Raw genomic sequence first — 14,784 nt, 5'->3', positions numbered from 1 at the left:
CTTTGCACACAGCACCGTGTCTTAGTCAAGGTCCTCAGATGCCGGCAGCAAAAGCCTTGCTTGACAGTCTTGGGCAGAGGCAGATTTATCAGTGGCTTACAGAATCAACAGGAGGCCAGAGGAGCAATTGTAGAAAACAGGCAGGAGCCAAGCAACACTGGAAGAAAGGAACACCAGGGCCCCTAGCAAGTGACATGTAGGAAAAGTCAGATCCACATCCCCCGCTACTGCAGGACACCCTCCAGCCTTTTATGCTCTGCTGAGGTCCTGTGCCCACCCCTGGCTGTGCTTCTGTAATTGCGGGGAAGAACTCCTGCCAAAGATATGCGAAGGAACGGTGATAATAGCAGGCACCATGAGGTAGATGGTATTATCCCCATTTTACGGATTGAAATTGAGTCACAGTTTCAGTAACCAGTCCGTGGCACACCAGTATCTGAACCCAGGCAGTCTGGCTCTCATAACAAGAGGTTCCCCATCAGGAAGATCAGAGTGCTTCTAGGAAGAGGGAGTTCGACAGAGACAGCTAGAAAGGGACCAGTGTGCACCGGTCCCTGAATCCCAGAGAGGCTGTGGGTATCATACACTCAGTCTGTGAACGTCACAAGGAGACTCAGCTGCACCTGCTCGGGGAAGGGATTTGTGCAGAGACTGGGGCCTCAAGAACATCTGTGTGTTTTCATAGAAGGGAGCAAAGCGAATTGGGGGTTTCCGACTGAGCTGAAACAAAATGCCATCAGCAAAGCCCATCTGTCAGAGGTGTTTGCACAAGCAAGTCAGGGTCGCATCGGGGCCACTGCGTTTCCCAGCCAGCCCAAACGTGACCTCAAAGGACTAATCCTCTGCCAGGCTGACCCAAGGGCACAGCTGGGCTGCCAAGCGGCGCCAACAGTGCCCTCAGCTGGTCGGGATACCCCAGCCTGGCCTGGGATCCGGGGCCTAGCAGAGTTTGGGGCTGCCCTCAGGCCCTCATCTCTGGCGAAGCTGAAGACCAGTCACCGAAAGTCACAAACCAGCAGCCCCTGCTCAAATCAGGCCCACATACTTACTTTGTTGGCCCTCGTTGTGGTGTGTGTTGGTAATTCATCTGTTGACTAAGAATACATGTAAGTAATGCAAGTGGTAGCCAGTGGTGTGCAATAAAAAGTAAGGCTCCTTTCTGCCCCTTCTTCCAAAACACAGATCCTGGGGATACACAGTAGCTCACATTCTTTTTTTTTTTTTTTTTTAACATCTTTATTGGGGTATAATTGCTTTACAATGGTGTGTTAGTTTCTGCTTTATAACAAAGTGAATCAGTTATACAAGCTCACATTCTTATGGGGGGAGGGAGGCCAGGAATAAATCAGAGACATAAGTGAGTATAAGTACTAAAGAAAATAAATGAAGCAGGGATGGGGCTGGGAGTGGAGAGGAAAGATACCCAGTTTCCCTCCCCAGGGGCAACCACCATGAGCAGTTTCTTGAAAGTCCTTTTAGAGGTCATCTCTGCATGTTAGTTTGTTGCTGTCGTAGCTGTTGTTTTTGTTTTTCAGGTTGGGAGATGTTGCATACAGTTCTAGATTTCTGGTTTCTCTTGAAAAATCCCATGATCAGGCATCCACATGCCTGCAAGGCTTGTTTGCAGAAGCTGAGGCCCAGCTGCCTCTTTAGAGGACGCTCTGCTATCCAGGTCCCCACGGCTTCACCTGGCCTCCATCTCCCCTAACCAGCCCCACCCTGGGTACTCTCCACTTTCCTGCCCCTTCTCTGCCACCTCCCCTGTATGCCTCCCTATGGTACCTTCAGGAATGCTCATGGGGAACCAGGAAGAGGGCGCTTTGCGCCCCAGCCCCACCTCTCCCCTCACCTGGTTCTTTCTCAGAGGCTATAGGCTCCCCTTCTTTTTTGCTCCATGAATCTGCTTCATGCTTCCCCGGCGGTGCCTCTCTGCCAGCTAACTCCATACCTCTAGGCATGAGTTGTGAAATGCCTCCTACACGTGTACACGTGCGCGTACACACACACTCATACACGTGCTCACACAGGAGGCCTTCCACTTACTCAGAAAGCACCAACACTCACTGACTCACATGAGTCAGGCACATCACTCACAATGGCCATGTCCAGTTCCACATTCCAAGGGAAAGTAATTGTTAGTCACCTTGAGTCAGATGTCCAGGCCGACCCAGCACTCTGCTGCCCTGAATAAAATCAGTACTGTTGGCAGGAGAAAGAGGCACAGCTGCTGGGACAAGCAGCAGGTTCTGCCACAGGCCATGATCCACTTTCCCCTTCCTTCCCCACTGAGGGTTTCATCTTCCAGAAGCTCAGGGTAGAGACAAAGGGAAGTGATCCTGCAGAGTACTTTATGTTGCCGGGCAGAAGAAGAATGAACTCCCTTCCCCAGAGGTGCGCAAGTCAGGATGCACTAAACACATCAGGTCAGGTGGAGGCTGTCTGTTCGCTCATTCATACACTTGTGAACAAGTGTCCTGGACACTATTCCAGGAGCTGGGGCTACATCAGTGAACAACACAGATCGCCCTGCCGTTCTGGAACTGATAATTTAGTGATGGAGATAACCAGTAAATAGCAAACTAATTTCAATTAGTGGTAACCTCTAAGGAAAAAGAAGAGAGCAGAGTGACAGAGAAAGGCTCCTAGAGTGGTTTGGGAAGGCTTCATTAAAGAATGAATATCAAGTTAGGGAACCAGCCTGGTGAAGGACCGAGGAAGGATACCCACACATCCTGGATGGGGCCTGATATGTCAGAAGAACAGAAAAGAAGGCCAGTGTGATGGGAGAGGCACATCCCTTAGTTGGGGCTGGGGAGAGGCAACAGGGAGACTGGCCAGTCCTGTGGGGCTCATGAGCCAGTGGAAGGAATTTGGATTTTATTCTAATGCAGTAAGAAGCCACTGGGGACCTGTCAGCAAAGAAGCAATAGGAGCTGATCTGCCAGCTCTCATAGTATCAATATTTATTAATCACATAGATTTCTAGAGACATTCCCTCCCCCAAATCCACCAGTGCTCATGGTGACTCCTCCATCTTTTTCACTTCCTTTCTGGCGGGGTGGCTGGTCAGGTGGACTACAAAACAGATGGACAACCGTGCAGCCTCTGTGTACAACCACCAGTAGACAGGACTCATGGGGGGCAGAGGAACATGTGCAGTGACACCACAGGGAACAGTCAGCCAGATCCTGAAAGTGAGAAGCGCCGCAGGACAAGTGACCTCATTCCTTCCATAAGTAAATAGCATCAAGATGGGGGAGGGGGGGTTGTAGAGTAGTGGAGACTTAAGAAATATATATGCCAAAGCAGGGTACAGATCTTGTTTGGATCCTGATTTGAACAAGTCAACTTTCAAAAGACATCTTTGAGACAGTGCGGGGAAATGTAATGCAGTTGGGGTATTACATGACATTAAAGAATTCTTATTTATTTAGATGGGTATGATAAAGGTATCGTGGTTACTTTTTTTTTTTTGAAGGCCTTATATGCTAGAGATACAAGCTAAATTATTTATAGGTAAAATGGCCTGATGTCTGGGATTTATTCTAAAATATTGTGCCAAAAACAAAGTGGAGGAGTAGGGGAACAGATGAAACAGGAATGGCCAATAGTTAATAGTGTTGAAGCTGGTGGGGTGGCTTATCGTGTCCTCCTCTCTGCTTTGGGGTATGTTTGAAATTTTCCATAGTAAAACGGTTTTTGTGGTTTTGTTTGTTTTTAAATGAGTAAAGCTGTCAAAAACAAAAGGTCATTCTCTGGGAGCAGTATAACGTCACATCTCACCTTTGCCTTTTCTCCCTTTTCAGCATGGCAGGGAAGGCACCCCTGCAGCCTGCCAGCCCTCGCGCACACCTGCTGCTTGCTCGGCTCCGCTGAGCCACTCAGTCTGGAGGCCCCAGGACAGCGCCTGCCTCGTGAGGTTGTCCTGGCTCAGTTGTCCACAGCGATGGTGGAGAACTGGACTCCACAGGCTCACAACCTTCCCGACAGGCTTCAGGGGCCAGAATCCTTCATCCTGGGACTGGTGGCCCTGAACAATGGCTGAGGGCCAGGGGACCCCATAAAGTTAGTCTACAGCTTTCAGGGGCCAGTAGCACTCCAGTGCCCGTGGACTATGGCCACCTATCGGCCCATTCCCAACGATGGTGTGGACCTGGCCGTCAGCTGTGGGACCAGGGCAGCCGATGTCCTCCCCGGCCCGCACACAGGGGACTACGCTCCCATGGGATTCTGGGTCCAGAACGGCAGCATGCCCCAGGCTGTGGGTGAGAGCCCGGCCAGTGCCACCACCCGCCCCAGTCCCACCACCCCCGCGGTGCCCAAGATGGGCGTGCGGGCAAGAGTGGCCGACTGGCCACCCAAGCGGGAGGCCCTGAGAGAACAGAACAACCCCAGCCCCTCACAGGACACAGATGGCACAAAGGCCACAAAGGTGGCCCATTCCATGAGAAGCGTACAGAACGGACAGCCCCCCACCAGCACCCCGGCTTCCTCAGGGTCCAAAGCCTTGCACCGACTCTCCAGGAGAAGGTCTAAGGATGTGGAGTTCCAGGACGGGTGGCCCCGGTCCCCCGGCAGGGCCTTCCTCCCGCTGCGGCACCGCAGCAGCAGCGAGATCACCCTCAGCGAGTGCGACCTGGAGGACGCGGCGGAGCCCCGGGGCGCCCGGCACACGGGGGCGCTGCCGCTCTTCCGCGAGTATGGGAGCACGTCCTCCATCGACGTGCAGGGTGTGCCCGAGCAGAGCTTCTTCGACATCCTCAATGAGTTCCGCAGCGAGCAGCCCGAGGCCCGGGGTGCCCCCAGCCTCACTGAGCTCCTGCGGGCCGATCCCGGCCGACACGTGGCGGGGGGCGGCAGTGGAGCCAAGGGGGACGCCCGCAACGGGCAGCCCGCCAAGGACGGCCTGCTGCCACTGCAGCCCATGAAGGAGAAGGAGAAGGCCCGGAAGAAGTCCACGCGGGGCCTGGGCGGTGGGGATGCGGTGGACTCGTCCATCTTCCGGAAGCTGCGGAGCAGTAAAGCCGAGGGCGAAGCGGCCCGGTGCCCCGGGGAGGCCGAGGACGGCCGGAGCCCCCCGGAGGCCAGCAGGCCGTGGGTCTGCCAGAAGAGCTTCGCCCATTTCGACGTGCAGAGTATGCTGTTCGACCTCAACGAGGCGGCCGCCAACCGGGCGTCCACGGCCCAGCGGCGGAACACGACCACCGGGGCCTCGGCCGCCTCGGCCATGGCGTCCCTCACGGCGTCGCGGGCCCACAGCCTCGGCGGCCTGGACCCCGCCTTCACCAGCACGGAGGACTTGAACTGCAAGGAGAACCTGGAGCAGGATCTCGGCGACGACAACAGCAACGACCTGCTGCTCAGCTGCCCGCACTTCCGCAACGAGATCGGCGGTGAGTGCGAGCGCAACGTGAGCTTCTCCCGGGCGGCCGCGGGCTCCACAGGCAGCAGCGGTGGGGGCGGCGGAGAGGGCCGCCCTCCGGAGCCCACCCTGAGCGCCTACCGCACGAACGCCAGCATCTCGGTGCTGGAGGTGCCCAAGGAACAGCAGAGGACGCAGAGTCGCCCACGGCAGTACAGCATCGAGCACGTGGACCTGGGCGCCCGCTACTACCAGGACTACTTCGTGGGCAAAGGTGAGGTGGGGGCAGACAGGTGGGCAGCACCTGGTCTCTGAGACTGTCACTGCCCATTCATTCGCTGCCAGGCCCTTCCTTGGGCACCGAGGGTGCAGAAAGACACAAGACCTCCCTCAGAGAGGGGCTGTGACGATGCAGGGAGTCCAGCCTCATGACACATGGGTAGCACTTTAAAACCCCGAGCTACATGAAACAGTAGATATGCATTAACTTAGCAAATATGTGCTTGGGTCAGCTATGTGCCAGGGCACTTTCTAGAGCTGGGGGATACAGTATTGACCAGCTTGAAACAAAAACCTTGTCTTCCTAATGTCTTAGTGGGGTAAGACAAACAATAAAACTAGATAAATATGTAAGGTGTGGTGAGTGGCAAGTGCGGTGGAGAAAAGTAAAGCAGGGAAGAGGGAAACAGTGTCAGTGCTGGGAGTTGCATTTTCAGTAGGGAATGGTCAGGGAGGGCCTCCTAGTGAGTGCCCTTTGAGTACTGAGGTGAAGGAGGTGAGGGAGGGAGGCTTGTGGAGATTGAGGACAGTGTTCCTGACATGGGAAACAAGTGCAATAGTCCTGGAACGCTGGAGGAATAGGATGGAGGCCAGTGTTGCTGGGACAGAGTGACTGAGGGAGAGTGGAAGGAGCTGAGACAGGTGACAGGGGCAGATCATGTGGGACTTTGTGAGCCACAGTGAGGACTCTCACTTTTACCCTGAGTGAGATGGGGCCGCAGGAAAGTTCTGAACAGGAGAGGGCCTTGATCTGACTCAGGTATTCTCAGCCTCCCTCTAGGGAACAGGCTGTGGGGGCAGGGGGAGCTGGGAGACCGAGGAGGAGGCTGCTGCAATGGTCCAGGCAGGAGATGGTGATAGGGAGGTCTAGGGGAGCCTAGGAGGGGGGAAGAAGCTGGCAGGTTCTGGATTCCCTTTGACGGCGGAGCCGTTGATGTTTGGAGGGTGTTAACACAGGCATCACACATGGTTAAGTTCATTAGTGCTGATGAGGCAATCCTAGGAGGCAGCAGAGCATAGTGCAGAGACTACAAACCCAGGCAGCCTCGGGGACCAGGCAGGAGACAATAGAGGGAAGCAGACCAGGCAGGGACTGCACAAAGGGCAGCTCCTGCTCAGCTCCAGCTCACTGTTGTCATCAGGAAGTATAGACAAGCTCAGTGTTGCCAGCCTTTCCAATTTTTCTAGATTCTCCTGAAATTCAGATTTTTTTAGTATGGATTCTCCTATATCAATTCAGAATTGAATTGATATAGTAACAGGCTTAAAACAACATAGAAGTTTATTTGTCTCACATAAAGAAGTCTGGAGATGTGCAGCCCAGGACTGGTATGGTTACTCCTCAGAAACAGTGGAATGCCAGCCTTAGTGCATGGCCTCCGAGCCCTCAGGGTGGTCTCCTGGTCCAAGATGGCTGCTGGAGTTCCAGCCATCACATCCATGTTTCCAGGCAAAGAAAAGGAGGAAAGGATTCGGGCAAAATGTCAACTCAGCACCCCTACCTTTTTTTTTTTCAAGTCAGCCCCTTGTAAAGAACATTTTCAGAAGTCCCAGCCAACTGCTTCTGGTTATTGGCCACATCTGTCTGCAAGGCAGGCTGGGAAATGTTAGTTTTTAGGTAGACATAGCCCCTCTCTTTTCTTCCTCCAAGAACAGAGGGTTTCTCTTAAAATGAAAGAAGGGAAGAAGAGGTAACGGATAGGCAGCCAGTACTCCACAGCAACTAGTTTCAAATTTTTTTAAAAGCAGTATCCTAGTCAAATACAACAAATGTCAACTAGATCGTCCAGAGTATAGTCTCTGGGGGTCCACCAGTGTTGGAGTCCGACAGCCCTGGGTTTAGGATGTCTTTTTCATAGCTTATTAGCTACGTGACACATTTTACCCCTTGGACTCCGTGTCCTCATGTGAGGAACAGAGATGATTGTAGCAGCATCACATGCCCAGAAACAAAATGACACAGAGACTGAAAATTAAGGGGTGAAAAAAGAAGTTCAGACAGTCACTAACCAAGAGAAAACTGGTGAGGTGACATCAGTATCACACAAAATAGATTTCAAGGCTAAAAGCTTTGTTAGAAGAACCAAAAGGGCCATTTCTTACTGACTTTTTAAAAATTTACCCAGAAATTGTAATAGTTGTGAACCTTTGTATACCTGGCAACCTGTTTGAGGGGTATATAAATAAAAAACTAATACAGCGACAGGGAGACGTGAACAAATCCACAACCCATGGGAGAAGTTGACAGGGTCGCTCTTTGAAATTGACGAATCTAGTAGCCAGAAAGTAAGGCTGAGAGGATTTGAAACCTGGTTTTGCATTTATATTATATTAATTTTCTACCTAACCAACAGAGAACACGTTCTTTTCAACTTGCACGTAGGAATACCTACACGGAAGGACTGTGGTTAGGATCAAATAAGATTGTACATCAAAACAGTTCTTCATCAGGCAGATAGTGAGTACTTACCATGGAGCATTAAAAAGAAGCTTTTCTTTAAAAGAATGATTTCTTTGTAGCTCTGGAAACTCATAAATAAGTTAGTCATTGGTCAGTGTTTATCGATTGCCTATTCTATGCTAAGACCGCAAGGTACTGGGTATGCATTGGCGGAAAACAAAACAGATCCTGCAGCTGTTTCAGGAATGAACTGATATCTGTGGAGCACACTTACTCTGTTCTCTGACCAGCTGGGGAGATTGTTTAACCCACTGCAGGTGCTGTTCTTATTGGGACCATTAATTAACACACATTTGAGCCTTAGATAAGCCTTTGAACCATCTTACGAGAATAGAAACCAACGTTTAAATATTGAGAGTGCTGGGGTGGGAAGGAATCTCTGGCAGTGCGGAGCTGCTGACTTCACGGACTTAAGACAGACTGCTGGTGGGCATCTCCCACAAGCAGGAGATCCTTGGGTTATATATCAGTTAGAACTGTTTGCCTGGAAGGATTATAAGACAGCAGCATGTTTGTTTAAAAAGGGGAGACAGCTGTCATTTTGGGGAGAGAACAGGAGACTTCCTCCATGACTTGGTAAAGTCTCTGTCACCATAAGGAAAAAAAGAGTAGTGTTTAAGTTTCCTACATCTATAGAAATATGGTTAGATAAAGGTGACGCTTGGGGACTGGAATCATGGTCCTTTTCTGTGACAAACATCATGCCCTGGGGGTAGTACTAGCCAACACATCTCATGTGCTTACTCTGTGCCCGGCCCTGTGCTGAGTGCTCCATGCTTATTAACCTGTTTAGTCCTTACAACCGGCTGAGAGAGGGCTCCATCCTTCCTGGCACCGTTGTACAGATGAGAATGCCATCAAGCAACTTGGGCCACACATCTAATGAGTCCAGGGCCCGGATTTCAGCCGGGCAGAAGCCTCTCTAGACTAGAATCTAACCACTTCACGAGGGCTAATTGGCAGCTAAGCTGCTGAACATTTGCAAATATGGGATAATCACAGCGAAACTAGGTTTATAACATGGCACGCACTGCACTAAGCGTTTTTGGTTCGTAGCCTCGTTTCACTCTCACATCGGCTCTATGAATCATGGGTAGCGTGAGGGCCCCCCATTTCCCAGATGAGAGCGCTGAGACTCAGGAAATTTCTGTGGGCTATAGTAAGGTGGGCTTTAACCTCTTAATGGTCTCTCCATTGAGTGTGATCGTGACCAGCCATGAGGTTTGTGTGACCAGGATCCCAAGAGCCTGCACAAGAGCTCTGTACGAGTTGCACAAGAGCCTTCCCCAGCTGTCCTCTCAGCAGGCCTGCCGTGGGACGTCACCCCTCCTTCCCAGAGAGCTGACTCTGAGCTCACCTGCTCTTCCCTCTCAGAGCATGCCAATTACTTTGGCGTGGACGAGAAGCTGGGACCAGTGGCCGTGAGCATCAAGCGGGAGAAGCTGGAGGACCACAAGGACCACGGGCCTCAGTACCAGTACAGGATCATCTTCCGGACCCGCGAGGTAGGTCCCATTGCTATTGTTATTATTACATAAATCACAGCCACTCACATCTATGAGCCTTACTCTGTGCCAGGTTCTGTGGGTAAGTGCTTCCCCTGTTTCAACTCGTAATCCTTCCAACAGCCTCAGGAGAACAATCCTGTCAGTCTCCCCATTTTACAGAAGGGAAGACTGAGGCTCAGAAACATGTCTGAAATCAGTGACTAAGTGGCCAGGATTGGAATCCAGTGTGTCTGACTGCAGAGCCCAAGATTCTGACATTTGCAAAAGATTAACTGTGATGAATATAAAAAATAAAGGGAGAGATATAGGGGATTCTTTCAGGATTGTGAGATGCCCTGCAGAGTGGAAAGGAGAACTAAGGCAGCAGGTCTCGGGCGGGGCAGGAATTGGGGAATCTCAGCAGCAGGCACTGCCGTTGATGTTGATCAGCTCAAAACAGGCCCAGCCTGCCCACTTTCATTCAGAATAGAGGATCCCATTGTCCTGGCTTGGTCAGAGGTCTTCCCTTGCAATAAATGTCAGCTGTGGCTACGGAACAAGGCCCGTTGGGGGCACCCTGCTCGATTAGGACTCTTAAGTTGTAAGTGGCAGAAATCTACTTCTATCTGGTTTAAGCCAGAAATAGAACTCATTGGTTTATGTAACTGCAAATCCAGGGGTAGGAATGGCTTCAGGCATAGCTGGACCCAGGCACTCAAATGATGTCACCAGAACTCTGCCTCCTTATCTCTCCCGCTCAGCTGGCTCTGCTGCTTTTTGCATTGTGAATGTGATCCTCTCCTGCTACCAACAAGCTCTCTCCATGTCATGGGAAAATGGGGACCGGCTGCTCAAATCTTTTCCATCTTTATACTTTCTCCTCCGCGTTCTTATCTGCTGAATCTCTGGGAAGGACTCTGATTGGCTCTGCTTGGATCACAAGCCTGGGCCAGTCACTGTTGTCAAGGGTGATAGAGGACTCTGTCTAGATCTAGGACATGTGCTCCACCCTGGGTCCAGGGGCCGGGCTGGGCACTGTGATCGACAGTTCTGTCAGAGCCACCCACAGGTGGTGGTAGGGGGGTGGTTCCTCAGCAAAAGGTGGGGAGCTAGGCCAGTAGAAATGATAGCGACTTCCAAAAGACCTCAAAGGAAGACCTTTTCAGAAAAGGAGCAATCATCAGCTGGGCAGGCCCCCCCAATGGATCTCCCTCACCCCTGCATTACCCCATCCCCCTTGGGCCTGGGCTTTTGCACAGACATGGGAGCCCAACAGGCAGGCACTGCCAGGGAGTTTGGATGCGGGGCCGGCCGATCCTGGACCTCATCCAGGCCGGCAGATGCTGCACCGAGGCCCATGGCCGCATCCCCTCGCGAAGACCTTCCCGCTGAGGGGGAGTGAGATGACACAGATGGCAGTGTAGGGGAGGCAGCCCCAAAAACTTGGTGCCCCAGATCACAGGTGGTCACCAGCCCCTGAGTCTCCCCAGCATCCTCCTCCTTCCCTCTCCTCACCTTTCTGGCCAGATGAACACCAGGGCAGAATGTGAGGTGACAGCTCACACTGTATCCAAGTGTTATATGACATGTGGGGAGCTGCCAGGTGAAATGACAACAGCCATCATATACTAATCAATAATATCACACCTGCTGTTACATTATAGATTTATTCAACACTGTGTGTCGGGCATTTTCTACACCGATTATGTATATTCACTCCCTTTGCTGTGGTTCCTATTCAGTAGGTTGGAAACTGGCTTGGTGCCATTCCTGGCTCGTTCCTGCTTCCGTTCACTTCCCACGCCCAGCGCCCACACACTAGCCTCTGATCCACCCCAGGCTGGGCACAGGGCCTTCGCAGCTCAGGGGCACAGGCCTGGGGTTCATCCACTCCACGGAGATTCACTCAGTACCACCACCGGCCAGCACTGTGCTGGGCACTGAGGAAACAGTGTAAATAAGGCAGCAGAGATGCTCATGGGACTGCATTTTTGCTGGGGAGGCAGACAATACGTAGATACTCTTGTAAATTATACTACGTGGTACATGATGACAAGGTGGAAAGTAAAGCAAGGAAGAGAGATAAGTGCGGGGGTGGTAAGATTTTTAGACAGGATCGTCAAGGGAGGTGTTACTCGGAAGGGAACATTTGAGTAAAAGACCTGAAGAAGATGAGAGGAGCCATGTGGACATCTGGAAGAGTGTTCCAGACACAGGGAACATCCAGTGCAAAGGTCCTGAGGCAGGACCAGGCCTGGCACAGTCACTCAGCAGCTGTGAAACCTTGGGCACGTGGCTTCTTCTCTCAGAGCCTCTGTTTCCCCCATGGGAATCCCACTCTCACAGGACCATAGTGTGGGCTTGGTGAGGTTGCCCATATAAAATAGGCAGTGCTGGGCCTGGCACTCGGGGAGAGCCCAGTGAGGATAGCCGTTGGGAGAGGTCTCAGTTTCCTGTCCCCTTGTCACATTCAGTCAGCCCTGTTGACTTTTGGCCCACCGTGAGGTTCATGGCCACAAGCAGGCCTTTCTCTGCCCCTCACACACATGCAGGCCACACGTGTACTCAGTCCTGGCCCCAGCCCCTTGCAGAGCCGCCTATTGGGCACTAAGGCCTGAGGACCTCGTCATCCTGTCATCTGGAGGTAGGGGCAGAGGCCAACAAGGTTTGCCTTGCCCCTTCCTAAGGCCCTTCCTGCCATGGAGGCAGAGAGTCACATAACCCAAAAGTAGTAATGACAGTAGTAATAAGAATAGCTAACACTTTTAGCACATACTCCTGCCAGGCACTCTTCCGAGTGTTTTATATGCATTGACCCTTCAGATTCTCTCAGTAGTCCCACGATGTGGGTCCCATTCCCCCCATTCTACAGATGAGGACTCTTGAGGCCTAGGGCTGTCACTCGTGAGGGTCCCCCAGTGGCAGAGCCAGGATATGAACCCAGACTGCCTGTGTCCCCAGCCCGTGCTCTTAACCACTCACCACGCCCTGTGGGGTTGAGTTTGTATTCTGGCTCTGGGAACAGACAGCTTGGGGTTCGGTTGGGCTCTGCCACTCACTAGCCTTGTGAGCTTAGGCAGATGGCTTTACCCCTGGATGCCTCAGTTTCTTCATCTGTAAAATAGACTTTGTACCGTTTGTTCCTTGTGTCCTGGAGAGGCGGGAAGGTTCTCCTGGACCGGCACGCACGAGGTGGCATAGCACAAGGCTGCAGGGTGGTGAGTGCTCTGAGCGGCAGATACTGTGATGACGCTGCTGTTGTGTTGTCACTGTTTCCCGAAAGGTCAGAGGGCCTTTCTGGGGAGTGAAGGTTCAGCTTATGGTCAGAGTTCTGCCCTTCTCCTGTCGACACACACATCTCGGGCTCCGGTTAACCAAGGCATGGGGGCCAGAGCGAAGGGCCCAGGCTGTTTTCCAAGCCAGCCGGCTGGCCTGCCCCAGATGGCCGCCCCCGGCCGCCAAGCAGACCGAGTGGGCTCACATCTCCCAGCAGATGGGATGGGAGTGTTGGCAGCTCTGAGCCTCCCGCTGGGGCGGGAACAGACTGGAGCTGGGCTTCAGGACCACACGCCGAAACATCAGCCCCACCCACCCTGAGCCTGGACAGGACAAGCTCCAGGCCAGGGCTGCCCTGTCCTGAGCCCCTTGCCGGCAGGACACAAGGAATGCCAACTAGCCGGGGACTCTTTGGCCCAGCAGGCTCGGTGGGTTCCCTTTGGCCCCAGATATGAGTTTTTGACAAGCCTTAGTTTTGTGAGGGTTAGAGATTTAGATTTTTTTTTTCTTTCTTTATTGAAAAAGTAACTGTCACTCATTAAGAATTTAAACAGTATATATGTATACAAAGCAGAAAAGGAAGAATCTTGTATTAAGTGTAAAAAGCAAGTGTAGTAGCGAACCTCATTTGGGACCTCACTTGTGTTCAGTAGGCACCGATGATGGTGTGATGTAATCTCCAAAGCATACTGTTAAGTGGGGGGAGAAACAAACTGTAGCTTCCTATTAAGGTTAACTTTTTTAAATTTTTAACTACACATATGGCTTTGTGTAAAAACATCCGACGTGTGTAATGTGATAATGGCTAACACATATTGAGTGCTCACTGTATGCCAGATACAGTGGTAGAAAAGCACTGTACATGGATTATCTTCTTGAATCTTTATAACCCTTTGCGACAGGCACTGTTATTCCCCATTTTATAGATAAGGGAACAGGCACAGAGAAATTCAGCAGCTTGCCCAGAGTCACACAGCTAGAGAAGGGGGAGAGCCGGGATTTGAACCAAGGCAGACTGACTCCCAAGTGACCTCCCAGGAAGAGCTCTTGGAGGGTGGACGCAGCACAGGGGAAGGCAGGGATGCATCTGAGTCAGTAGCTGGTGGAGAACAACCTGTGCCGATGGTTAGTTGCTGATGTGGCCCTGAATCCCTTTCACAGCTCAGTGAGATGATGCCAGATGTCATCAAGGGTCAGAGCACACAGGGTCTCGCAGCCTGAGCAGCGAGTGTAGTTTTGTTTGGTTTTGTTTTAAGGCAAGGGTTTTTTTTTTTTTAATTTTTCTTTTGGCCGTGTCGGGTTTTAGTGGCAGCACGCGGGATGTTCGTTGAGGCATGCAGGATCTTTCATTGCGACGTGCGGGCTTTTCTCTTCTCTAGTTGTATGTGGGTTCTAGGGCACGTGGGCTCTGTAGTTGTGGCACACAGGCTCCAGAGCACGTGGGCTCTGTAGTTTGCGGCAGGCGGGCTCTCTGGTTGAGGCATGCAAGCTCAGTAGTTGTGGCATGTGGGCTTAGTTGCCCCGTGGCATGTGGAATCTTAGTTCCCTGACCAGGGATCGAACCCGCGTCCCCTGCATTGTAAGGCGGATTCTTTACCATTGGACCACCAGGGAAGTCCTGCGAGTGTAGATTTTATTGGGAGAGAGGCGGAACGCTGTCAGCAGGTTCTGCACAGAGGAGAGACACCATCTGACTCAAGCTGCTGCGGGAAGAATGGACCGGCGTGGGGTGGTGGTGGGGCAGGTGCAGGGAGACTGGGAAAAGGCTGCTGTCACAGTCCAGGTAGGACATGATGGTGGACAGGGCCAGGTGGAGAGCAGAGGTGGCCACACGTTGCAGCCTGCCAGTGCCCTACTTATTATCGCCAGCAGAGAAGGAAAAGCTGGGAGCTTTTCAAGTAGTGGCTTTTGGTCAAGTC

The 14,784-nt window shown here is 52.1% G+C and overlaps 1 protein-coding gene across 1 annotated transcript in view; it reads left to right on the top strand.

The window, feature by feature from the left end:
- Positions 1-3,981: 3,981 nt before the first annotated feature.
- Positions 3,982-14,784, top strand: part of SIPA1L3 (signal induced proliferation associated 1 like 3) — a 97,577-nt gene continuing 86,774 nt past the window's right edge. The window contains exons 1-2 of the mRNA XM_082676625.1: positions 3,982-5,636; positions 9,477-9,607. Of these exons, the coding sequence (XP_082532751.1) occupies positions 4,115-5,636; positions 9,477-9,607 (1,653 nt within the window). The 5' untranslated portion in view covers positions 3,982-4,114. The remainder of the gene's footprint in view (positions 5,637-9,476; positions 9,608-14,784) is intronic.

This window comes from Grampus griseus (genome assembly GCF_964374135.1).
Source record: "Grampus griseus genome assembly, chromosome: 19".
Lineage (NCBI taxonomy): Eukaryota > Metazoa > Chordata > Mammalia > Artiodactyla > Delphinidae > Grampus > Grampus griseus.
Note: the sequence above shows the minus strand (reverse complement) of the source record. Positions and strands in the feature narration are given on the sequence as shown.